The sequence below is a fragment of the Ursus americanus genome, chromosome 6 (genome assembly GCF_024610735.1).
Source record: "Ursus americanus isolate L20-20 chromosome 6, mUrsAme1.1.p, whole genome shotgun sequence".
In the NCBI taxonomy this organism is placed as follows: domain Eukaryota; kingdom Metazoa; phylum Chordata; class Mammalia; order Carnivora; family Ursidae; genus Ursus; species Ursus americanus.
The window spans coordinates 11,717,993-11,742,676 of record NC_142132.1 but is presented as its reverse complement, the minus strand read 5'-3'; the positions used below and the strand labels follow the sequence as shown (position 1 = coordinate 11,742,676).

Genomic DNA, 24,684 nt, shown 5'->3' with positions numbered 1-24,684 from the left:
GAGCATCCAGCAAAGGGCCATTTCCTGCTGGCGCCACTTCCCCGATGAGGTCACAGAGGAGAGGTGATGTGGCTTGTTCAAGGAGTCTACAGGGAAACTGAGGGTTGTTTGGCTCCAAAGCCTTTCATCTCCCCGCCGCCCTCCCCCCCCCCCCCGTGTCCCCGTTCCACACCCGTGAGATACATCACCCCCTCTAGGGGGTCCACATTCCAGGACAAGGATATTTTTGGTACCAGGATATGAGTCTAGGGAAAGGGGAGAAGGTTCGCTGCCCACCCTGAGTCTCAAGCACCGTCCTGCTGGAAAGCATCAGTCCTAAGTAGGTACAGGCCTTAAAATGCTTCTAAGCACAGCTGGAAAAGATACGCCCACGTGCACTCAGGTTGCAGCGAAAACCTGGAGCAAAAGCACTTCGGGTAAGTGCTCTGTCTTAAAAACAGCATGTCTCCTTGCTGGGGCTGCGGAAGGCAGCCTGGTCCTCCAGAGCCTCCCTGAGGGTTCTATTTTCTCCTAGAGAAAGGAGGCACCTCACTGACGGCAAAGATGGGGGTTGGTTCTCTGGATATTACAGCCTCACCTAGTACCTCACCCCACAGCAAGTCGGGAGACAAATGTTTCTGACCTGCAACCATGAAGCCATGATGTGGGGGGTCTGACCTGCAACCATGAAGCCATGATGTGGGGGGTCTGACCTGCAACCATGAAGCCATGATGTGGGGGGAGCAGGGGCGCTTCATGGGGCCTAGAAAACTGCCATTGTCTCCAGAGAGCCCATGTGGGACCCCACACAGGCTGCAGAGCTCGGCTCAGGAAAGCCCAGGCTCTGGAAACATTCGGCCTCCTAGAAACCACAAGAAGGCTTCACTACTTGGTGCTTGAAAGGAGGGGAATTTAACTGACTTTGGTCCCAGGGACTAGTTGACAAAAGACGCCATGAGGCCAAGGCTTGACCATCCTATCCCCCAGAAAGAAGTTTTGACAGTACACGCAGGAAGACTACCCAGGTGGGGGGGGGAGGGCCAACACCCCGGGCCACGGTGTCATTTCTTCATCAGCTGTTACCATGAACCATTAAATGATGTCAAACTCAACAACACGGGAGCATCTTAAGATAAATATGGCTACTCCAACGGACAAGTCTGGAGGCCATCACGAGATCCAGGTGGGGCAGCACTTCGGAGCTTCTTGCTTTTCAAAGACCCACCGCTCCATGAAGTCATGAGCCTCACTCCCACCACCCCTTCTGTCAGTGAAGAACAATTTTGGAAAACCACTTCCTGTTTTAACAATACTTCATGAAAATACAATTTCGTCTAGTCTGATCAGCAAACTCCATGCAGAGCTCTGGAAATAGAAATCACTTGGGTCTCCCCTCCCCCTTGAACATTCACACACACACACACACACACACACACACACACACACACACACATGTTTTCCAGATGAATCCAGGCTGTCTTGGGTGGTTCTGCAAAGGAGAAGTATAATGAGTAGCTTAGGCTTGGAGGCGGGGGCTGGAGGGGCCAGGAGGAGAGGAAGCAGGCTGGGGGTGCTTGAAGGTATGCTAGCCTCTGGGTGGCTCAGCCCCACCCTGAGGTCCCCCAGCCACCCCTCCTGAGTCTGTCTGGGAAGAGTGTGGGGTCCCCGAGGCACCCAGTCCAGGGCCGACCTGGTCCATGGCTGGCCCCACCTCTGGCTGAACACACACAGGGGGAATGGCTTCAGCCACAGAGCTTATCTGGGCCGGGATAGGAAGCGTGACTGAAAAGGGAAACCCTTAGACTGCAGACCACAAGCCAGTCACGGGAAGGCCTGGTGCCCATGCCGAGAACTCTTAACAAAAAAGAAGAACCGGGTCTCTCGAGTTATTTTGGTTGATTTTCCATAGCTTCATTAACCCTATTCTAGCTCCCGTCAGGTCAGGCACAGAACGAGCACCGGTGGAGCTGCCTGGGTCTGTGGTTCTGGGTGTGAGCTGGAAGGATGGCCAGCTTCTCTCCCCCAACCCTGCCAGCATCCACCAGCGCACCTGCCCCGCGGAGAGCAAACGGGTCCAACACCCGGCCCTGCCCATCCAGAAGGTGCTGGAAAAGGATCTGCCTGGGCCACTGTGATGACTCCTGGCGCCAACCTGAGGACTGCCTGTGGGAGCATTTGCACCCAGAGAAGCCTCTCCCAGACACCCCACGAGTCTGGGGCCTAACTTCCAGCCTGGCAATGCATCAGCCATAACAAGCTCAGGCGGAAGTCAGCACTGAACCGCTGCTCCCTCAGCAAATGCGTGTTGAGGAGAAGCAAATTCACTCTAATATCAGCCCTAGACACAGCAGTCTACTCAGAAGAAGACAAGAGCATCAGCATTCCAGAGCTCAGAAGAGTGTTGCTTTCACGGCCCTGGCTCCCCTCCCCCATCCATTAAGGGTGCTGAAACTTTCTCCATTGGGAACATAAAACCTCCTTGCATGTCACATGCCCTTATCGCTAATGACCTCGAGCACCTCTGACGTCTTCCTGAAACATCTCAAAGGAAAAGCGTGCACTTTGCGTCTCCATCGTCTCCGTGCCCCCCTCCTCAGCCCGGCTTCCGCCCACCTGCCAGCTTGGGTTCCCAGCAGCTCACCCACATGGGCTGGTGCCTCACTCCCTTGGACCTTCTTCTGGTCCGCTCTCTGGCCCCTGGCTACCCTCTCAGGATCCTCCAACACCTTCCTATTTCTGTCTCTTTTGTAGTTTCCCGTCTCTCTGTTCCCCCACAAATTCTGGGGTTCCCAGACTTCTGCCCTAGTGGGAATGCTTTCCTAACCACAGGCTCTCCCAAGATCTCAGCCCAACCCTCCCCCCCCAAGCTACTGACCACGGAGCCAACTGATTTCTAGAAATGTGGGCTTGGATGTCCCACAGACACCACCAACTTGACACCAAAATGTGAAGTGGCCCTTCCTGGCCAGTGGGTCCTGCCATCTCTACTCCAGGAAGCTGGGGGCCACAGTCCCCAAAACCTGCTTCACCCCACACTGCGCCTGTCACCGAGATCTGTTCACTTGGTTCACTCGGTCTCCCACGTGGGCCTGCACAGCCGGTCCTCGACCACTCCCACCCCTCGGCCGGAGATGGACTGCGGGAGGGGACCATGAGAAAAGTTAAGAATCGAGCTACTACCTTTATTCATATCAGCTTCAGAAAAAGAATGAGGCAAAGAAAATATCAAGTAGACGATGTGAGAATATTTCTGAGAACTGGCTCAGGAAATGGAAAGCAGTTGGAGGGACAGCAGATGACTCTTCAGAGAGCAGCGACAGAAACGTGCACCTGCATGGGTGGGGAGGGAGCGCCAACAAGGAGCGCCCAAAAATGGCAGGAACTCGGGGGGCATCAGGTGCCCCAGACAGAAGGGACAAGGAGGGCAGCAGAAAGAAGCTATTAGAACCCCAGGGCCCCCCAGGGCCCCCCAACCCTGAGCAGCTATCCCCCTCCCTTCTCCATGGGAGATTAGAGTTTTCTCCTCTAAAGAAATGGACTCGGGGAAAGCTGCAGAACGGAGGCACGAGGAGGGCAAGGGTGAGATACCAAGCGGTTAAGCGGAACTCTACTACGGACCCCCAGCAAAATCCTCCCAGCCCAGCGCACGGGACGTACATGTGTTTATGAGCGTATCAGCTTTGTGGCTGCCAGGAAGAGACTACAGGGCCCCAGTCTAGAGAAAACAAAAGCAGAAAGAAATTCCACAGAAGGATGTGGAAATAAAGTTGAAATCTCCAAAAGAGAAGTAGGAACCAAAAGCCAAAGAGACCAAAAAAAAAAAAAAAAAAAAAAAAAAAAAAGAGGGAAAAGAGTTTAGTAAAGTGAAGGGCTTGTTCCATCCGGGGGGGAGGGCCGTCACTGGGAAAGAGGCCAGAGAAAAGGGAAGGAAAGGAGTTACCAAAAGTCACGACAATCATAACCACCGAACGTTGCCCAGAACTATACATTTCCAGATTAAAAGCGTCCACAAAACGCCCACGTGGTGGATGAACCCCAACCCCCCAAAGCCTCTGACTATACAGCTGTAGAATATTCGTGACGCAAAGAAGAGCGTATGCTATTCCGAAAGGAAAAGAGGAAAAGAAACCAAACAGTTTACATATAAAATACTAATTCTTAACCAAAATGGAAGACAATGGGGCAGCGTGTTCAAAGGTCTAAGACGATCAACCTAGAATTCAATTCTATGTTCCATCATGGTATCAGTGAAGTGGGAGAGTAGTGGGAAAAAATAACATTTTCACTCAACGAGATCTTTAAATGTCCACCTGCCACGTCCCCTTCCTCAGGAACCTGCCGCTGGCCGTGCCCGCACAGCAGGAGGGGGCCACTCGGGACTAGAGGAGGTCCTGGGTCCCTGAAACAGGCGAGAGGCTGAGGGAATGCCCGTGGTGGCAAAGGAAGGCCTGGGGACACCCCGATGGGAGCTGTGGTCAGAGGGCCCCAGGGGGACGGTCCCCGGGTGAACCCCAGCTGTGGAGGGGAACCGAGAGGCCTGAATCCATGCGACACCGTGTCGAGAGGCATTTGAGGGCTGCTGGAGGTTATAAAAATAAGAAAAGTAAACGATGGTCCAAGAAAAAAGAGAAAAGCCATCCCTTTTGGCTCAGCAGCAAACGAGAAAGAAGAGACTTCGTCACGAAAATAGACAGGGATGTCCGTAAGTGAAAGCTGACGTATAGCAAGAGGAAGCTGGTAGATAACATCTGAAAGCGATGCGTTAGCTCGGAAGGAACGGGGGCGCAGGGCCGGCCGGTGCTGGGTCTACACCACGCCGGGAGCAGCTGAGCTCCGCTTGGGCCAGCGTGGACCCAGCCAAACCCGTGCCGAAGGCACAGCACGAACCAGAGACGGGGATGAAATCTGGAGGGTGCTGCGGGGTGAAGGGAACCAGCCCATCTTACTCCAGAAGGAGCGTGGGTCGTTTGGGGATTTTTGAATACATTTTTTTTTTTTTAATAAAGAAGATGGTGTTTTAGCCTTTTAGGAAAACCTTTATTTTGGTACTTTTCTTTTTTTAAGATTTTATTTATTTGAGAGAGAGCACAAGAGAGAGAGCGAGCGAGCACACTGAGCCACCCAGGTGCCCCTACTTTAGCACTTTAAATAAGAACCTCAAACACTTCAAATCCTGGATCAAGTTGTAGCATTAAATATGTAATAAAAATCACAAACACCATAGACGCCTCCCCCTGTAACTCTGTTAACTCTGAAACACTATAAAAAGGCACCATTATATTTAAATACCAGTGCAAGTCCCTCTCGGAGCTGTGAATTTAGAAACCTGCACTGTGAGACGCCTGGGTGGCTTAGCTGGTTAAGCGTCTCTTAATTTCAGCTGGGGTCATGATCTCAGGGTCGTGAGATCGAGCCCCAAGTCAGGTTCCCCACTCAGCTCAGAGTCTGCTTGAGATTCTCTCCCTGTCCCTCTGCCCACCCCCCACACTCACATGCACGCTCTCTCTCTCAAATAAATAAATAAATCTTTTAAAAAGAAAAAGAAAGAAAGAAACCGGTACTGCCCCACCACTTCCCCACCCCCACTCTCGGCTTGGTTTTTACAAATCTGCACAAACCGCCATGTCCTTCTCCACTCTGTCACAGAGTGAACAAGCCCAGTACGCACATGCTGCTGAACGAATGAATGAGTGAATGAATGAATTCGGGGATACCCAACACGTCACTGAAGCTTTTCTTGAGGTTTTATCACTCATAGATGCTGCTCGGGAAGCACTCCTGGGTGGCTCAGTCAGTTAAGTGTCTGCCTTTGGCTCAGGTCATGGTCTCAGTGTCCTGGGATCAAGCCCCGCATGGGGCTCCCGGCTCAGCGGGGAGTTTCCTTCTCCCTCTCCCTCTGCCTGCCGCTCCCCCTGCTGTGCTCTCTCTCTCTCTCTGTCAAATAAATAAATAAAATCTTTTAAAAAATGCTGCTCGGTTTTACAAGCTAGATCCGTCTCTCGTGCGAATGCATGGGGAAGAGGCACTTTACGAAAGAATTTCAAGCCATAAATTGGGAAGGGAGAGCAGTGCTTTGAAAGCTGCTTGCTGAGTGAACTCCCTGAAAGGTACAACCACCCTAGGAACCCCAAGGAGGGCGGGGGTGCGGGCTGTCACCCTCCCAACTTCTTAAAACCCAGCATCCCTGCCACACACGCAGCATCAAGACCCTCCCAACATAAGGGCGCTTGCCTGCCAGCCAGGAGGCAAAACACAAGCCTGGGAAGACGGCGGGGGCACGGCCCTGGTCCACCGTTTGGAGCTTCTGAGAAAACACATCTGTCCCCAGGGCCGTCACCACAGCATGAGTGGGAAGGGCTGGGACCCCGCCCCCGGTGGGTCCTCAGGTGGCCGCTGACCTGAGTGGGGAGAACGGGAAGTAGACGGCACCAGGCTGCTCCAGGCACGTGGATACAGTGGGGAGAAGACAGACAAGGATCTCAGACCCACGGAGCCTGCATGATAGAGGGAAGACAAGACGGCATAGAAAGGAAAGAAAGACATTCTACACACAAGAGGCCAGGTCGGTCGGTAAGGGCTCTGGAGAGATCCAGCTGAATAATCCTAGCAAAAGAATGAAAAAAAAAAAAACAAGCCACCCAGGGCCTATTTAAAACAATGGAGGGGCCCCTGCGTGGCTCAGCCAGTGAAGGGCCCGGCTCTGGGTTGTGATGTCAGGGTCGTGGGATGGAGCCCCATGTCAGGGTCCACACTCAGCATGGAGTCTGCTTGAGATTCTCTCTCCTTCTCCCTCTGCCCCTCCCACTCGTGCTTCCTTGCTCTCTAAAATAAATAAATCTTTAAAAAATAAATAAAATAACGGAGGCAAAGTAAGAGTTGCACCGATCCCACCACTGCCGTCGTTCACTGCAGACTCCCCGCTGGACCAGACACGACAAGTGTTATTGTGAAACTCGGTTGGGCTCACTTCTCCCCCTGCCTCTGTCCTCCTTCACTTTTTAAAATTAGTGCTTTAGAACTTAATCCTGGTTTTACTTCCCCTGTAGCCAGACCCACTGGAGAATACACAGGCCTTGCGGTCGGAGACCTGGGTCTGCACTCTGGCCCTGTCTGCACCAAGCCGGGCAGCGTAGGCAAGCCGCCGAGTATCCTCCCAAACCACAGCCCACACATCTGGAAGGATGCGGGCAGTCATGAGGCTCAGTGTGATAACCCAGACCGAGCCGGGCACCGCGGGCGGGCCTCACGGCGGCTTGCTTCCTTCCCAGCACTGTCTGCCTTCTCGGGCGGCTGGCGGGTGAGGGCTCCCCACATGTTCTAGGCTTCAGGACACCAACCTTGAAGGGGTCCTATGCTGGGTGTTATGGGTGTGCAGCAAGGGCCTGCCAGATTCTGGAAACTCTGTCTATAGGATGCAGCCCAACCCCGTGGTGTTCCAGTGTTCACCTGCACTCCCAGGCTCTCCAGGTGTGACCACCCCTCCCTCCCTCCCAGCCTCAAGCCCAGCGGAGCCGGCCTGCCCCTCAAGCACCGCTCTCCCACCACCTGGCCTTCCTTCGGCTCCTCTCTCCAGGCCGTCCTCCCCAGAGGCTACCCCCACCCCCAAACTCCACTTCAGGTGTCAGCTTCCCCACCGACCCCCGCCTGGGCTCCCACAGAACCCACACTTCCCATTTCTCTGCTCAGCACACTTGCAAAGGCTTGTTTAACAAGCTGCTTTCCTTCTCGATGCCTGTTCCCTAAACAAGCTTGTCTGTCTCGTCCCCGTGTGTCTCCCACGCACTTTACAAGGCCTGGCCCTGAGCAGGCCCTCCCAAAGTTCGGACTCACCCGAATCTAAGGACGCCCAAGCATGGTGTGCAGGGAGAGGGTCCAGGTGACCTTGGAATGCTGGTTTAAGTCCCAGCTCAGCCGTCAGGGAGCCTCAGCTTCCCGATTAGTAAACTGTGGTGGCAGAGTGGTGTGGGGAGGGACGGCCCCTCTCACCACCAACACATAAAGAATATGGCAGAAGAATGGACATCTGTTTGCCTGCTTGGCTCTTGCCTAGGGTTTTAGCCTGAGGCTGGACCAATCAAATTGCACAGTCCAGCATTTATAGACAGTGGCCCCTGGGCCCTGTCCTGGGTGCTGCGCCGAAAGAAAACAATGAACCCTCCTGTCCCCAGGGTGGCATCCCAGCTTTCCAGGGCACGTAGACCCACATGCTCACTTTTCCCCGGAGACCATTCACCACCTAGGAGGCTCAGACGGTCATCCAGGGAAGAGAAGAAGCCTGAAGGAAGCAAATGCCAAGGGTCCTGCCTGGGAAGGCTTTCTAGGCCAACCTAGGAAATTCGAGCTAAAGGGAACCTATCTTAGCATCCACCCTTGCCGCCACAGAGAGGAAGGCGGTAGAAGGAAGGCCCCGCTGCTCCATCTTGGGAGAAGTGTGTCTGAGTCAGGAAAAGGCTTTGAACAGACCAATGATGAACATTTTCCAAGATGCTGTCTACAAACACGTAATGGCGCCAGCTTCGTGGAGTCTAGCTTTTGGAGACACAGGCTCAAACCCTGGCAGCCCACAAGCTGCATCTGCCCGTGGATGTGTTTTGTTTGGCAGACAAGGTTTTACATTTTTTACAAATTAGTTCCAACATTTATAAAATCGGATGATTTCCTAAGAATCCAAACGTCCAACTTCTCTGGAAAACCAGGCAGTGCTGGGCTGTCTTCCTAAGGTGTCTTAGGAAGAAACACCCACCCCTTAGGGTTCTGGGGGCAAGGATGGGCGAGCAAAGACCTAGAAGGGCAGAACTCAAAGCACGGAAAGCCCAGACAGCCACACGCCCCAAAGTGTTCACTGCCAAAGTCAGCTGAAGAATCAGCCACAGCTCCTGGAGGCGGGGCCAGCGGCCCACAGTGGCCCAGTCCCCACCGCTCCCTATAGCCTCACACCAAAGCTTCACAGATTCATATTCACTCGCTGGTCCCTGCAGACACGTAGCTGGTAGCCTCTTCAAAATACACAGGCACAGACCTCATAAACACACCCGATCCACACGCCTTCTTCCCCATCATCTCTTCCACCTCCCCTCGCACCCAACCTTCAAGGACAGAAAATCTGCTGACATCAGAATGAAAGGGTACCCTGCAAAGAGCACGCATCTACCCAGGAGAACAGTCAGGAACGTTCTACGCGGGACGCCTGCCAACTGCAGGATGTTTTGTAAAGATACGTTGAATAATTGACAATCTATCTGATTCGAGTTGCGCTTTTATCGCCCCACAGCTGTTTATCGTTTTACTACGTCTGTACAAAACGCCAACATGTCAAACTCTGGGGAAGCATCCTCATAACTTACTCATGAAGAAAGAAATCGTGCGCAATAATAAACGTGAAATAACAGAAATCGTTATTTTTACTTTAACTATTTGTCCATTTGAACAGCTCCATTTAAAACTTAACACACTTAGGGGCACCTGGGTGGCTCAGTCGGTGAAGCACGGGCCTTTGGCTCAGGTCATGATCCCAGGGTCCTGGGATCGAGTCCCACATCAGGCTCCCTGCTCAGCGGGGAGTCTGCTTCTCCCCCTGCCCCCCCCCAGCTCGTATGTGTGCACTCTCTCTCTCCCACTCTCTCCCTCTCTCAAAAATAAATAAAATATTTAAAAAAATAAAAATTAACACACTTTTAAAAATTATTAATATTTGAACCACACAAGATACCTAACCTGAAGCTTCAGTGTTTCCCCAAATCCAATACAGTTCGGATTTCTTGAGGCAATTTCAAAGTCTATCGGAAAGGCAGCTGTAACTTTATAATGAGAGAAAAAAAAAGATCAAGAACACATGATTACAGACTGGAAGACATACCTGCTTCTTATCCTGTGTTTTCTTAAAATCTTCACAGGCTAGCCAAAATAAAACATTTTCTTCACTGAATTCTTTTTTTAAAAATTCCTATGGATAAAAAGAGGAAAAAATATCAAGCAGTATTCCACTTTAAAGGAAGAAACAAACAAATAATGCATTTTCCTTCAAGGGCTGGTTTGGCAAAACGCAACTAATGACTGTGGCTCGGTCACCCTTCGAAAACTCCATCCTGAAAAACAAAGCGTACGTTTAATGTTAAAGCTAGAATTTCATATGCATTTGAACTTAATGACTTGGGCACCGTCAGGAAGAGTAAAAATGAAGCAAGAATCTACTCACAAGTCTAAGATGACCATAAATTACCAAAGAGTAAATTTAAGTGGGAGATGTATTAGTTCCTTCCAGACAGTGTTTAAACAAAGTACATTCCTCTAAAATCAGGCCCATTTTTTTTTAAACAAAAGAAAAGAAACATATTAAGCATGTCTAAAAATGCCACGATGAAAACTATTTTAAGTCGGAGGTGTGTTTTCTTTCGGCAGCTGTTGGGTTAGCACAGCCCGCCCTCCCGCTGTGCGCAGAATGGGGTCCTCCCCGAGATCTAGACGGTGTTCCCCATGGCCTGGTGTCCAGGAATGTTAGTCGCCCAGCCTGCAACAGGGACCAACAGCATCAGGGCTTACTCTGACCTGAGCCAAGACTTAAAGACAGAGGCGGTGGGACTCAGGCAGATGCGGGGCATTCTCGAAATTCACATGTGGTTCTTCTAACTGACACCTGGGGTTTCTGCTAGCCAAAACATGTCTTTCTAGACAGCGCCGACACGCCCCATCCATCAGCCCTCCTCTTGGAGTTCAGCTTCACTTCTGCAGCTGTTGTCCACCTTTCTCACTGAGTTAATAATGAATCCCAAGAAACCCCGACACACCAGGGAACCAACCTTCTCATCAGAGAGACCCAGGCCACCCCCTCCCAGGTGTCACAGCGCTGGAAATTCTTTGTGGATTCTGCCAATGAGCAAAGCGCCTCTTTGCCCATCACCCCTCCCCCTCCCATCCAACTATATCAAAACCAGAAACAGTCTGTGCGTGCCCCTCAGCTCCGGTGCAAGGCTATCCGGGAGAGCATCTCCACCGTGGCCATGGCAAGTGAGAAGTCCTTATTCTCAGGTCGGGACACACAGAGCGAAAAACCAGCCTGTGTTTCCCCCACAGGTGTCTAAACTTCTTCATGGGTTGCATCGATCCCGGTCAACAATGAAAAAGGCAAACCCTAAATCTTTTTACGCCTTCTGGGTCTTCAAGCAGATTCTCCAGAGAGGCCGCCCATTTGGCTGTGCTCTTGGGGTTCTGTTGGCTGCTGCTGGAACTCCCATCGCTGACGTGGATGTCTGCAAAGCAAGGTTCAGACTGGGTATGTGGTCCAAAGATACCTTCATGTAAAAATATCTGCAAATAATGGTCATCGTCATCAGCGCTGTGGCTAATACACAATGTGCCGGAATCTATTCCAGGCACTTAACACGGGGACCTCATTCTAATCCTGATGACAATAACCTTAGGAAGGAGACACTGCCATTTCCTCCATCTTACAGGTGAGGGAAATTGAGGCGCAGAGCAACGATTAGAGGGCCCTGTCCTTTCCCACCACTCTCCATCCATCCTTCCCCCACCCACGTGTCCCCTGGCTAACCCTCAGGCAGCCCTCAAGCCTCACTCAAGCCATCCTCCCAGGGACCCCGACACAATGGCAGCTGCCTCCCCCATTACGCTTTGTGCGCAGTCTTGTAATTATCGTGCTGTCTTGTGATGACGTGCACGACTGACCCTAGTCTGACAGCTTCTGCGTATCTTTATGTTGTATCTGCACCACGTAACTCATTGCCTGGCACATCAACCAAAGTATGCACCAGGGTTGGGCCAAGGGTGGGAAAAGGAAGACACTGGCCGCAGGTGCAAGATTTCAGGGGGCTGCTAAAAAACTCAAGCATCAAGAGAAATGGTATTTTCATGCAAGATTTTGAAAAATCAAAATATGCAAAGAATTCCATAATGTGGGGTCCCGGGGTGGCTCAGTTGGTTAAGTGTCTGTCTTTGGCTCAGATCAGGATCCCAGGGTCCTGGGATCGAGCCCCGAGTCAGGTTCCCTGCTCAGTAGGGAGCCTCTGCTTCTCCCCTTCCCTCTGCCTCTCCCCCTGTTTGTGCTCAGTCTCTCGCTCTGTCAAATACATAAATAAAATCTTTTAAAAAAGAATTCCATAACAAACAAAATACCCAAATAGTAAATACAGGATCAGTATTACTGATTTTTCCTTTGCCTCCAGTATGGTTCAGCCTCAGTTACTCTGGGTGTAGACTGCATGAATGACTCTTTGTACTCACACACCCGCCTCTCTTCCTCAAGACACCTGAAAAGTCTCTTGACTACAGGAAAGGGCACGGGGACCTCCAACTAACACACTTTGACTACCTGCCTGAGAGGAAGTGACAACCCAAACATGCTTCATTCTACAGAATCTGGCCCCTTCCTGGAGCCAAGGAAAAACCATGGAACTGTTACTTTGGGTGGGCCCAGGTTCCAAACCCAGTTTGGCCAACTCAAACTGTATGGTAAGGGGCAAAATTCTGTGTGCGAGATAAAGATAATCCTCTTCTCTCGCTGGTTCTCCAAAAGACAAAAAGGGGAAGCATGTCAGGCACCAAGAAGCTCACAGCAGACTCGCAACAAATGTTAGTTCCTCTCTCCTCTTCCCTGAAATAATCTATCAAGGGAACTCTTTTTATAGCTAATACTTCTTCTCCATTGCCTTTTTTCATTCAAAGTAGAAGCCTATTTCTATAAAGAAAAGTTTGAATAAAGGAGAAAATAAGCTTTTAACTAAAAAATCAGCAAAGCAAACCATTTGAAAAGGATAAATGAAAAAAGTCCCATGAATATTAATTGCTGCGAACAGCTAGGATGCCATACAGTTTAAAATGGTTTTTTTTTGGTTGGGGGGGGGGACGCCTGGGTGGCTCAGTCAGTTAAGTGTCTGCCTTTGGCTCAGGTCATGATCCCAGGGTCCAGGGATGGAGCCCCGTGTCGTCAGGCTCCCTGCTCAGGGGGGAGCCTGCTTCTCCCTCTGCCTGCCGCTCCCCCTGCTTGTGCTCTCACTCTCTCCCCTACCGTCTCTCTCTCTCTCTCTGATAAATAAATAAATAAATAAATGAATAAATAAATAAATAAATAAAAATCTTTAAAATGTTTTGGAGGACGCCTGGGTGGCTCAGTCGGTGAAGCGTCTGCCTTTGGCTCAGGTCATGATCCCGATCATGGGATCGAGCCCTGCATCGGGCTCCCTGCTCAGCGGAGAGCCTGCTTCTTCCTTTGTCCCTCACCCTGCTCTTGCTCTCTCTCTCACACTCTCTTTCTCAAATAAATAAATAAATTTAATTAAATGTTTTTGGAAGAAAGTCATATCCGAATACATTAGCCTTAACAGTAACTCAGCTTCCATGATCTTTCGTGTCCTATTGGGGGGTCAACGCACGTGTTGATTTCTCAAGCAGCTGAGACCCTGTCTCCCAGCATCTGGGAGAACTACCTGGATTTTAGACATTCGCTGGCTGACTGGGGTTAAAATGCAGAAGCCAGAAGCCCTCCAAGGGGGTGGGTGGGGACTGTGTTTCAATATGCACCGGTGATAGAGCACATAAGAGAATTATTTGGGACAAATCTATTCCTTTCATCGAGAAGCAAACTCGCTCAAACACAACACAAATGGACCGGATGCTTCTCTAAAGTGAATCTTCAGTCCGTGGACATTACATTAGTTCCCTGCTCTCTTTGCAAAAGCTAGAACGGCAAGCCTCTGAACGCTGAGTTTCTTCCCGACAAAGTACAACTCAAATCAAGAGATCACCATTATAAGAAGCTCTGCGAGGGGCGCCTGGGTGGCAGAGTGGTTAAGCGTCTGCCTTCGGCTCAGGGCGTGATCCCGGCGTTATGGGATCGAGCCCCACATCAGGCTCTTCTGCTGTGAGCCTGCTTCTTCCTCTCCCACTCCTGCTTGTGTTCCCTTTCTCGCTGGCTGTCTCTATCTCTGTCAAATAAATAAAATCTTTAAAAAAAAAAAAAAGAAGTTCTGCGAGAGGGTTCATTCTGCCAAGCATTTCACCAATTTACTCTCCTGTTCGTGAATACAGCTTGACAATTCGCTGCCCTCCCTCAGCAGATCTTCTCTGAAGTCAATCCATGCGGAGACACAAGTGGGCTGCTCCCGAGAACTGTCTCAGGCAGCCACAAATTTCTCCTGCGGTCACACAACACCTACTTGGCCCAGAAGTTTTCAGCCTTGGTCTGAAGGGGTTCCAAAGCTCCTGACATTCTTTTCAATAATAAACCAAACCACATTTGGGTTTTTGCTGCCATGCTGTCTTGCAAATAAATACACTTGGTGGATTCCCATTTAACCAAAAGAGCGCTCTTTTGGTTAAACGGGAGATATCTGGCCCCACCATGAGATAATTGCCACCTCCCCCAACCCTTAAGTCATGCTCAAATCATTCTGCATATTAGATTTCTGTGCCAGCATTCACTTGATCAAATACTCTTGTCACTCTATACCCACTAGTCTGGTCTAGTCCCCTTATTTTATAGACTGGGAAGTAAAGGTTCTGAGGATGAAATAAGGGTTCAGAGGGTAAAATGACCTACCCAAGATGACCCAGTTAAAGAAGTGCTTGATGGAACCAGTATTGGGACTTCATTGTGAAGGTGACTGTCCCTCCCAGGGCCACCTCCACAGAAGCCCAGGGTTGCTCCAGAACAAAGGACTTGGCAAATAAACGGCCCTTCCTCTCAGTTCTTGGCTGGGCTACCGTCTCCCTGCCATCAAAAGTAATGAAATACATTTACCCCCACACTGTTTTAGAAGGGCACAGAATCTCCAGGGCTGGCTCAGGAAGTCCACCAAGATGCAGCTACTCTCCATAGCCACGGCCACAGGGCTCTGACATTGGTGCCCTGGATAAAGACCAACTCCTTCTTGCCTTTTTGCCCGCCTTCTGCCGCCCCCATCCTTACCATAGGAATCTTCTACCCACACTCTGTCTGATGCGTGTGTTTGCTTTTCCCAGAAGTACTGGTTTGAACTTTTCCAAGACTTCCAGATTGCCTTTCAATTTTGATAAAAGCTTTTGGCTATGCCTTTTTTCCTTGATCCTTCTTGACTGGTATCAATATAGACAGATAGCTCTAAATAGAAGCACATTTGCAAACTCCATTCATTTCATGGTATATCTCTTTTCCAAGTCATGCTCCTGACCTCCAGTGAGACTGAGCAGAGACCCGCCCCATCTGGCTCGGCCCTAGAGATTGCCCTTCAACTCGGGGCATTTCCGTTACTCAGGGTCCCCTACTCAGGAGACTTTCACGACTTCCCAATGCATGTAACTAAAGGCTTCCTAAGACAAGTTCACCTTAAATGTTACAATCTGTCCAGCAATTACAAGAAAAAGGAATAACCTTTCTCTCTAGTAAGCGGGATTACTTCTGAATTTAAAAATAAAGCAAAACCAAGAGTTCCCAGCTTCCCAATTCCTGGCACCTGGAGCCATAAAAGTGTAATACTCTTTGCTTCTTCATCGATAAAAGTTGCCATTTTAGATAGATTACATGAGAAGGTAAGCTTGGAATGCACAGGGGGGGAACAAAAGTCCAATGTGCTTTTCTAGCAGCTCTAAGATCACTCAAGCTAGAAGGGACCATCAGTGATAACATTTGTTGTCATTTCGTCCAGCTCTGTTGATCTCCTCTTGTTTAGTTTACCTATAAAATATTTTTGCGATGAAAAAAATTGTTTTTAACCTTCTGAGTTCTTTAAGGCATTTTATTTTATTTTATTTTAAGATTTTATTTATTTATTTGACAGAGAGAGAGACAGCCAGCGAGAGAGGGAACACAAGCAGGGGGAGTGGGAGAGGAAGAAGCAGGCTTCCAGCAGAGCAGGGAGCCCGACGCGGGGCTCGATCCCAGGACTCTGGGATCACGCCCTGAGCCGAAGGCAGATGCTTAACAACTGAGCCATCCAGGCGCCCCCTTTAAGGCATTTTAGATCAGATATTTGTAGGCACAACACTTATCTTTCAATAAATCTAAGTTCAGTTGAATCTCTCATTAGCTAATAACAACAGTGAACACTTATCCATTGCTTACAACGTGCTGAGGACTGCTTTGAGCTTGGTCTGGGGTTAAATCATTCACACCTCACAATGACCCCGTGCTTACTATCATCCCCCACCTCAGATGCGGAAGCACAGATGAGGGACGGTAACTTGCAAGGGTCACCCAGCTAGGAAAGGGGGGACCTCTCTCCAAGCGCAGCTCCAGAGCCCGTGCTCTTTATCATGCTTCTACTGCCATTTTTATCTTTGATAACTGCTGATCTTCACGCTCACAAAGGCCGGAACACAACGGCCTTGGAGAGAAAGACAACAACTGCACCGTGGGAAAAGCCTGAGAAAACCAAGAGGGAATTCAGTGCAGACAAAAACCCACACGAGACCGGGCCAGAATCATCTAGCACACAAACGCAATGTACATACGCTTTCCATTTACATGTATGCTGTTCTATGTGGTTTCTGACTTTAGCAAAAGCCATTATTTCAAAGATACAGATGGCCGAGGCTCGTTGCTTGCAGCATATTTCGTAACGCATTATTTATAAATGCCATGATGTCATAGCTGCCAGAGACTTTCTCCAGGCATTAATTCCTTGGAAATCCATACTCAAAAGGCATCTGTAACACTCATCGGCACTGAGTGCTTACAGCACGGATGCCTGCTATTAGTCGGCAGGAAGGTCTGGGTAATGATCCTGCACAGACAATCTTCCCAAGTCAAATGAGGTCCTGGTAAAATCTCAGTATCCGACTTCCTCAAAGCAGAGTCCGCGTACATCATCGAAGAGTCTATCCTAAGTACCCCCAAAACTTACGGCATTATTAAAGAAAACAAACCAAATATTCAAGCCCAGGAAGAGGCAGAAATGTTCATTTCCAAAATCTAAAGCAGTTTAGTGCAACACACACACACACCCCATTACTCCAGTAAATATTCAAGGAAAAGTGCACACCCCAGGAACCTTATTTAAAACCTCACATCAGGGGCACCTGGCTGGCTCAGTCAGTTAAGCGTCTGGCTCTTGGTTTCAGCTCGGGTCATGATCTCAGGGTTGTGAGATCGAGGCCCATGTTGGGCTCCACACTCGGCACAGAATCTCCTTGAGATTCTTTCCCTCTCTCTCTCCCTCCCCCTCTGCCCCTCCTCTCACTCTTTCTCTCCCAAATAAATAAATAAAATCTTTAAAACCTCATATCAACTATACCACATCAAACATATTACATTTAAAAAAAAACTCATCTAAACTCAGAAGCAGAGAATCAGTTTGTTACAACTGGTGATCTATGTAAGGCTCCGGAGAAAGTGGGTCATGGAAACACTCTATCTAAATATTACTTAAGTGTTTATCGGCTCCAGTATCTAACTTCTGAGAATAACTACCTTCAAGCATGCAATTCCCTCGGTGGGGAGGTTTGCGTGAACTGCAGTTAGCAGAATATAATAATAAAAATGACAAAGTTTTAAAATAATCATAATAGCAACAAGCATCAAAGACCAGAGAAGGCGAGCAGGCTGCGGAGGGTTGGCTGGACTCAGAAAAGGCACCATGGCATTTTTTTTTTTTTTTAACAAGAAGCCAGAGACCTCAGAGAAAGCCAAGGGCTCAGGCAGTGCCTCCAAACGTCGCCTGTGCACCTGTGTCTGCCCTCCGCTCTCCCCCCAGCCCCCGCCCTGCGACGCTGTCCCCCAGGCAGTGCGCAGGCTGAGGACACCCGCCAAAGGGGGCGGGGGCCATTCCTTACGTTCCATGCTCTGAGGTCCACCTGAGGAGTCTCGCGCAGCCCGGAAACCCGCTGCCTTCTCAGAGACGTCTCATGGGAGACAGGCTGGGGGCCGCGGGGCTCCTGAGCACCCCTGGGTCCGGGGGAAAAACAAGACTCCACATCCTCTTTTGAGTGGACTAAACAACAGATGGCCACTGGCTTCCAGTTTCTACCAGAGGGAAGGAAATCAGAACGCCAGACTGTTATTTGTAGCCTCCCTAGAATCTCCACTTTCTAGGCAAAGGCCCAGAAAAAATAAAATTACCCAGGAGCCCTACCCTGGGGGTGAAAATGAAGACCCTGTCCTTGTTTCCTTCACTTCCCAGAAGCCCTGTGCTGCCCCCGGGGCCTGACACTCATGCACAAATGTGCCCTCACTGTCCCCAGGGCCCCTAGGCCAGGCGATTAAGTGACATTCTCCCTCCAGCGTCAGAGAGGCTGTGCATCTCTAAAGGAGGAGCTCGTCTCCCGGGGTCAGCAGTGTCGGGCACTCATGTTCACTGATGGATGTTTTCTGATAGATCGGGGGCGAGACAGTGAGCAGGACAGCTGTAAAAATAGCTGCCTGCCCGAGTGCTTGCTAGAGCTGAGGTCGGGCTCGTGGGTGGCCCATTTTACAGAGGAGGAAACTGAGGCACGGTGAGGAGCAGGCAAAGATGTGGACGAGGTGGGACTCAGCCCCAAGCTCTAGGACTGCAGAGCCTGGAAAGGGAAGGGCAGTGACAAATGCAAGAAGTGAAAGGCGGGGCCCTTTTTCTCACGGAACTTAAAATTAATTGAGAAGATGACACCAGGAGTTCCCAGATGGCTGTCTGCCCACAATGCCACAGGCTGGCATGAAGTTATTTTCACTGGTTCATGAAGAAATGAGAATAAGGATAAGGAAATAGTCACCACGTAAGCTGTCTTGATACGGGCAAGACGGCCTTGGCTTGTTTTTAGGCAAGAGATCATTATTTACATGGTACAAAATTCAAGAGACACTGTGGGAGCACAGGGGAGCAGGGCTTCCTGTCAGCTCTGTCCCTCAGCCACCCAGTGTCTCTCCCTGGACGGAACAACCTCTAGAAGATTCCGGGGGATCGGGACATTTCCTTACATGAGATCCTGTCTTTGCTCTCTGGGGTGTTCAAATGCCCTTTCAGTCATGGAATGATAAAGATGGTCGATGATGGCCTTGTTTTTAATGTCCTGACTGGAGAAAGGAAGAAAGGGGGGAAAAGGAAGAAGGGGGCGGGAGGAAAGGAAAAAGTTGTCAGCTCCATAGTCATATTTATATATATGCATATATTTTTTTAAACTCTAAATATATTATAACAAGATGACTAAATGGATACTGTGTGAACTCATGCAGGTCGCTCTGGGCTTGGGTCAGAGATTTGAGTTCTCTGGTCTGTCCCTTCTGAAATGGGTGGCTCCGGACAAGTGCCTGCCCCTTGGTGGCCTCTGCAGCTGTCCAGGGAGAGACAAAATGGACAGGCTGCAATTCCGGGGCAGAGAGGGAGGGAGGCAGGAGGCTGGGGAGAGCGGCCCTGCTGGGACAGGGGGAGACCCAGCTTTGGGAGAAGACTCAGGACAGAGGCCGTCCTTGGAAGCAAAGGGGCAGAAGTGGGAATGCGCAGCCCCCCCTCCATGGGCAGAGTGGGGGAGAGGGGAGATGGGCCTGGGAGAGAAGGCAGGCCAGAGGAGGGGGTCCCTGAGCACCGCACAGAGGGGGCAGCACAGCTGACCCACAGGCACTCGGCAAGGCCCTGGAGGGATGGGAACTTGCTTAGAAGGGAAATGAGTCCCCGGAAGTCTGCAAGGGGCTGTTCTCCCACAGGGGACGCCTCCTGAAGGCTCTTATCAGGGAGCTGCTGCTGTCGCCTGCCCCGGCCCCCTCTGCCCCCACCGCCCCTCTCGGGGCTGCTACAGACGAGAGCTATCTGGGGGAAGCAGAAGACAACCAGTGAGAGTAAATTTAGTACAATTTAAACAGCAACTTTCCGAGCCCAGCGCCCCGGGCAGAGGGGATTCCTCAAGTGCAGCAGGGGATGTGCCTCAGTCTACCCAGGAAGCCCCAGGAAATGGCCCCCAGGCACCTGCCGGGGTTCCCCAAATTTCTAACAGTGCAGAAACGAGACCTCAGTCACATACAAAGTCAATGAAGGCAAATACAGCTCCACTAGCACCTGACCCCCCCCAGCAGCACCTGACCCCCCCCAGCAGCGCCTGACCCCCCCCCAGCAGCGCCTGACCCCCACCAGCAGCATCTGACCCCCACCAGCAGCGCCTGACCCCCCCCCAGCAGCGCCTGACCCCCACCAGTCTACGGGCTGCCCTTGGTGGCATTCAGAGCTGGCGGCATTCAGAGCTGACACCATGGACTCAGCCAGCTCGTGGGCTGGCCACGCTGGTTTAGAACAACACCCCTTGGCCCAGCCCGGCCTCTCTGTCCCTGAGCTGCTCTCCCTGAACCCACAGGCCGCCCGTGAAGTTCCGCAGGGAAAGTTTCCCCAGAGGCCAAGACTGCCCCGCTGCTGGGTTGTTAAAACAAAGACATTAAGTTGCTATGTTGACTGTCATCTTTAAATAAAAACTTAAGCCCAGCAATAAATCCGAAACCGGTCCCAAGGGTTTAATGGGATAATGTACAACAGGCCCCCGGGGGAGAGCCAAGGCCTGCCTGGGAGGGTGGGGATTCCCTCCATGGGTCGCCCCTCAATCTGCCTGCAGAGGGAAGACTGGCTTTGGCTTTGCTTTCCAGGGCAGCGCCCCAGTAACCATCAACAGCGTGAGTCGTGGTGGGGGCGAGGGGTGGACAGACAGACTTCAGTGGCGTAAGAACCAACTAGGCACTTGTTGAAAATGCAGCTTACTCTCGCTGCCACCTCGGGTCCCCAAGACTGAATCAGTGGGTCCAGGGTGTGGCCTGGAAGCTGCGTTTTATCCACCACTTTGCAACCCGGGTGCGTTCATGAACACGCTTTTGAGAACTCTCCGAAAGGAAAACAAGGGAATAGCACTTTGAACCTTGGAATTAGGGGTTAGGAACTCCAAACTCTGAGCTTAAAGACATGGTCTCCAGGGGCACCTGGGTGGCACAGTGGTTAAGCGTCTGCCTTCGGCTCAGGGCGTGATCCCGGCGTTGTGGGATCGAGCCCCACATCAGGCTCCTCTGCTATGAGCCTGCTTCTTCCTCTCCCACTCCCCCTGCTTGTGTTCCCTCTCTCGCTGGCTGTCTCCATCTCTGTCGAATAAATAAATAAAATCTTAAAAAAAAAAAAAAAAGACATGGTCTCCAATGAGGTTTTGCTGAAAAGCAGGAAAAGTCTATACAGTAGAAGGTTCTGGGAGGCAGGACTGCAGCCAGGTCCACATCAGGGGTCTGCAAGGCTGGATCCAGCTCTCGTGGGGCTGGAAGCTTATACAATTTGGTGAGCCAGTTTAGGAAAAATAATTCAAAGTTACCAAATAAAAATGTCGTCCAGGGTCCCATGGATTGCTTGGCGGGCTTCCCAGGACCTCAGCCTCAGGGCCCACATTCTCTTTCTCACTTGACTCCTTCTTTTCTCACTGCTGGATGGTGATGCCCAAATGGCGGGGCCTCATTTGCCCTTTCCTATCAGTGGGGCCCACTTTAAAGCTAAAAATCCCAAGGCGGTTGGGCTCTTGGAGGCCAGGCACCCGATACCAATCCATGACGCTTAGCTACCGATCTATCTGTCACCTAATCCCATGTCGTAAGACTGAAAAGTGGCTGCCCCAAAAGAGATACACTCCACTGGTGTCCCTAAGTTGCCCCAGTCTTTCTGGGGTACAACCCTCACCCATATAACACCCCCCAAATCAGGGACGCCCCAAAATGTTGCAAAGCAATGAATAACCAGGCAGAGATGTTCAGAGCAGCTCTGTTTATAACATGAAAGGGGGAAACTAACCTTTATTACTCACTTCTATGTGTCTAGCATTGCACAGCGGCTTCGTATGTTCTGGTGTGTTTAATCCCGGGACTATGAAACCCACTTTACAGATGGGAAAACAGACACAGAGGTGTGCCAATAAACCAGCTCTCTTCGAAAAAAAAAAAGTCTTTAGCATTTGCCCATTTCCATGGTAAAAATACCCACCAACAGCCAATATCAAGCTATCTGTGATTTAGCAACCCGTTCTCAAATTCCCCGATAATTTAGCAATTGGCTCAGAGGTCAAGTAACCTGCCCAAGGTCACTGAATGATAGAGTCAGGTTGGGAACCAGGAGTTGAACTCGAGTCCAGGCTCGGACTACTGCTCCACAGGCCTGTGAATAGCCACCAACAGGGAATGGCTGAAAGGGACACCCACAAAGGAATCCTTTGACCCACAGACAACACAGCAAGATGTACAAACCTACTGACACAAATATAAGCTCTCTACAATAACCCTAGGAAGTCCTACTTTATCAGGGGTGTCCTGAATGTTAAATGCCATGATTTGCATAAGCTGATGGATGGGGAAACCAGCTCCATTCAAGGGCTCAAAGAGGGACAGCTGTTTTATTCCCATTTTGCGGATCCTCATTGGCACAGACACAAAGTGTTCACAGCAGTGGAGGTGGGATTTGGTCCCCGTGGTCTGGTTCCAGTCCATCCTCTTAACTGCAATGTCCCTCATAAAATATGATATTCAGTGAAAACAGGACACGGACCAACATGTCCAGACTCTTAGCACGAGGAAGAAGTGACTCGTGGAGTGGGAGGCAGCAGAAAAGCCTCTGAACTCCACAGTCCCGCCAACCTGGGTTTCAAAGATTCTCCATCACCCCCTAAGTGTGACTTGGCTGGGGAGGGGCGGGGTTACCTAACAGCTCCTGGCTTCAGTTCCCTCTTCTGGAAAGTAGCCTTAACAGTACATACTCACAGGGTCGCCCGTAAGGGTGGAGGGAGAACACATAACTGGGTGAACAGAGACCTGGGCCCACATTCAGAGCTCAGAGGAGCAAAGCCATAACTGCGAAGGAAAGGGGTTAGGCGGTTGGCATGAAAGGCGTGGTCTCATCTTCACCTTGGATTCTCTGTCCTATCAAATTGCTCCAAATTGTGGCTCCGGCTGGTCCATCGTGACAGCCAAGCCGAGCCCACGGGAACGCCAGCGCTCCCCCGGCGCGAACTACAGATGTGCCTTCTCCACCCTGGGGTTCACCGTCCTCCGCGGCCCCACGTTCGGCTCCGCGGTGCAGAACTGAGGGTGCCGCCGAGCAGCCCGGGCCCCGCTGCCACTCCGATGCCGGGGGTCCCTCCCTGCCTCCTCGCGGCGCTGCGCGGGCATCATTTGCACCAACGCCCGCGGCGGAGAGAGGCAGAGAACTCCAGAAGGGAAGGAACCCGCGCGACTTTCGGCTTTCGGATCTAGAGCCCACACTCCCTCCAAAGTTTGAGGGTGTATGGGATCTCCTTTCTTCTCCCAGATCGTCACTAAAAAGAAAACTGCCGTTGTTCCCCCTTTTGTCCAAACTTCCTCCCCGCAGCCCGCTCGGGGCTCTGCGCTCCCGCTGCGACTGCGACCGCAGGGACGTTGCACGGAGCAAGGAGAAGTGGCGCCGTCCGCGGGGACCCTCGTCGGGTGGCATTGCCAAGCCGCGCCCGAGCACGGGAGGGAGGGAAGGATGCCCGGGACCCTGGGTGGGCAGCATCCGCCGAGGCGGCTCCTCCGGGAGCACGGATCCCCAGCCCGCGGGCCCGGGAGCCGCTTACCTGACGGCGGCCGCTTCCTGCTGAGCCGGCTCACGGCGCGGTTAAACATCGCCGCGGTCGCCCGGGGAGGAAGGAGGAGCAGCCGGGCGGCGAGGCAGCTGAGCCGGAGGACGGAGAGGAGGAGGAGGCCGAGGAGGAGGAGGAGCCCGCTCAGCACCGCCCCGGCGCGCCCGCCCCCGCCCGGCCGCCCTCCCCACCGCCCCGCGCCGCGTGGCGCGCTCGGTGCGCCCTACCCTCCCCGGCGGGGGCCCAATAGTCCAGCGTCGGGGCCCCAGGCGGGACAGGGTGGCCCCGGGTGACCAAACGCCGAGGCCCGGCCCCGCTCCGGGGATGGGGTGCGCTGGCCTGGAGGGAGCACGCGCCACCCGTGGCTTAGGAACCCTGCCCGGGCACCCGCGCGCACCCGGCCGCCCGCCCTCCCGCCTTCGGAGCTGCCCAAGCAGCCGCCCCGGGCCCCGCCCCACCCGCTTCGAGACTGTGACCATCCCGGTCTCCCGCCCTCTTCCTGCAGCCTCGAGAAACGGGCACGGCGCCGCGGGCGCATCGCGCTCCGTGGCTCCGTGCCCCTTCGCGAGGCGGCAGGCGGGGATCCCCTCCTGCTACACGGACCCGGAAGCTGAGACCTCGAGGTTCTGCAAAACCGGGTGCGGCCCACGGCCTTCGCCTCCTCGCCCCCGAGATCCAGGATCCCCGCGGGCCCGCGCCTGCCCGCCCGGCCACTCTGGCTGCCCAGCCCTCCCACGGCCGCGAAAGCCGGTGGGGCGTCGCCAGGGTCCCGGCCGCGCGCGGGCGGCGGTGGGGGGGGGGGAGGGGGGGACTTGGGCGCCTTCTCCCCGTAGCTTGGAGGCTCCAGGGGCGGGCCTCCGTGGAATTCTGCAAGAGCCGTTCGCGTTCCAGCGCCGAGAGATGCCTCTGCCCCGCACAGCGACTGCTTGGGGATACTTCTCTAACTTTGGGGACACGTGGTGCAGTTTCCGGCAGGGCCTCTCGCTCAGCGCTCAGAGTCACTTAGGTCCACATTGCGCTCCGGCTCCGATTTCTCCTCTCCCGCCACCAGTCACCTGCTCAGTGCGGCGCGCCCCCCTCCATCTATTGTCTCGTTTCTGTGCAAAACAGTCCCCAAGGGGGTGTCATTAGCCTCATTTTCTTGAGCGTTCGGTTTGCGAAGAATTGTCTTTCTGGCGAGTCTTATTTTTCTCCTTGTGTATCTGG

The 24,684-nt window shown here is 52.1% G+C and overlaps 1 protein-coding gene across 3 annotated transcripts in view; it reads right to left on the bottom strand.

The window, feature by feature from the left end:
* Window positions 1-23,633, bottom strand: part of RGS10 (regulator of G protein signaling 10) — a 37,848-nt gene extending 14,215 nt beyond the window's left edge. Inside the window, exons 1-3 of one of the 3 annotated variants that reach the window (XM_045803257.2) lie at window positions 23,473-23,633; window positions 11,107-11,225; window positions 9,836-9,922 (exon numbers count right to left, since the gene is read on the bottom strand). In XM_045803257.2, coding sequence (XP_045659213.2) covers window positions 9,836-9,922; window positions 11,107-11,225; window positions 23,473-23,521 — 255 coding nt within the window. In that variant the 5' untranslated portion in view covers window positions 23,522-23,633. Of the gene's footprint in view, window positions 1-9,835; window positions 9,923-11,106; window positions 11,226-17,739; window positions 17,879-23,472 lie in introns of those variants that run through there. The other 2 variants (XM_087862662.1, XM_045803258.2) reach the window with 2 other exon arrangements.
* Between the last annotated feature and the right edge of the window lie 1,051 nt (window positions 23,634-24,684).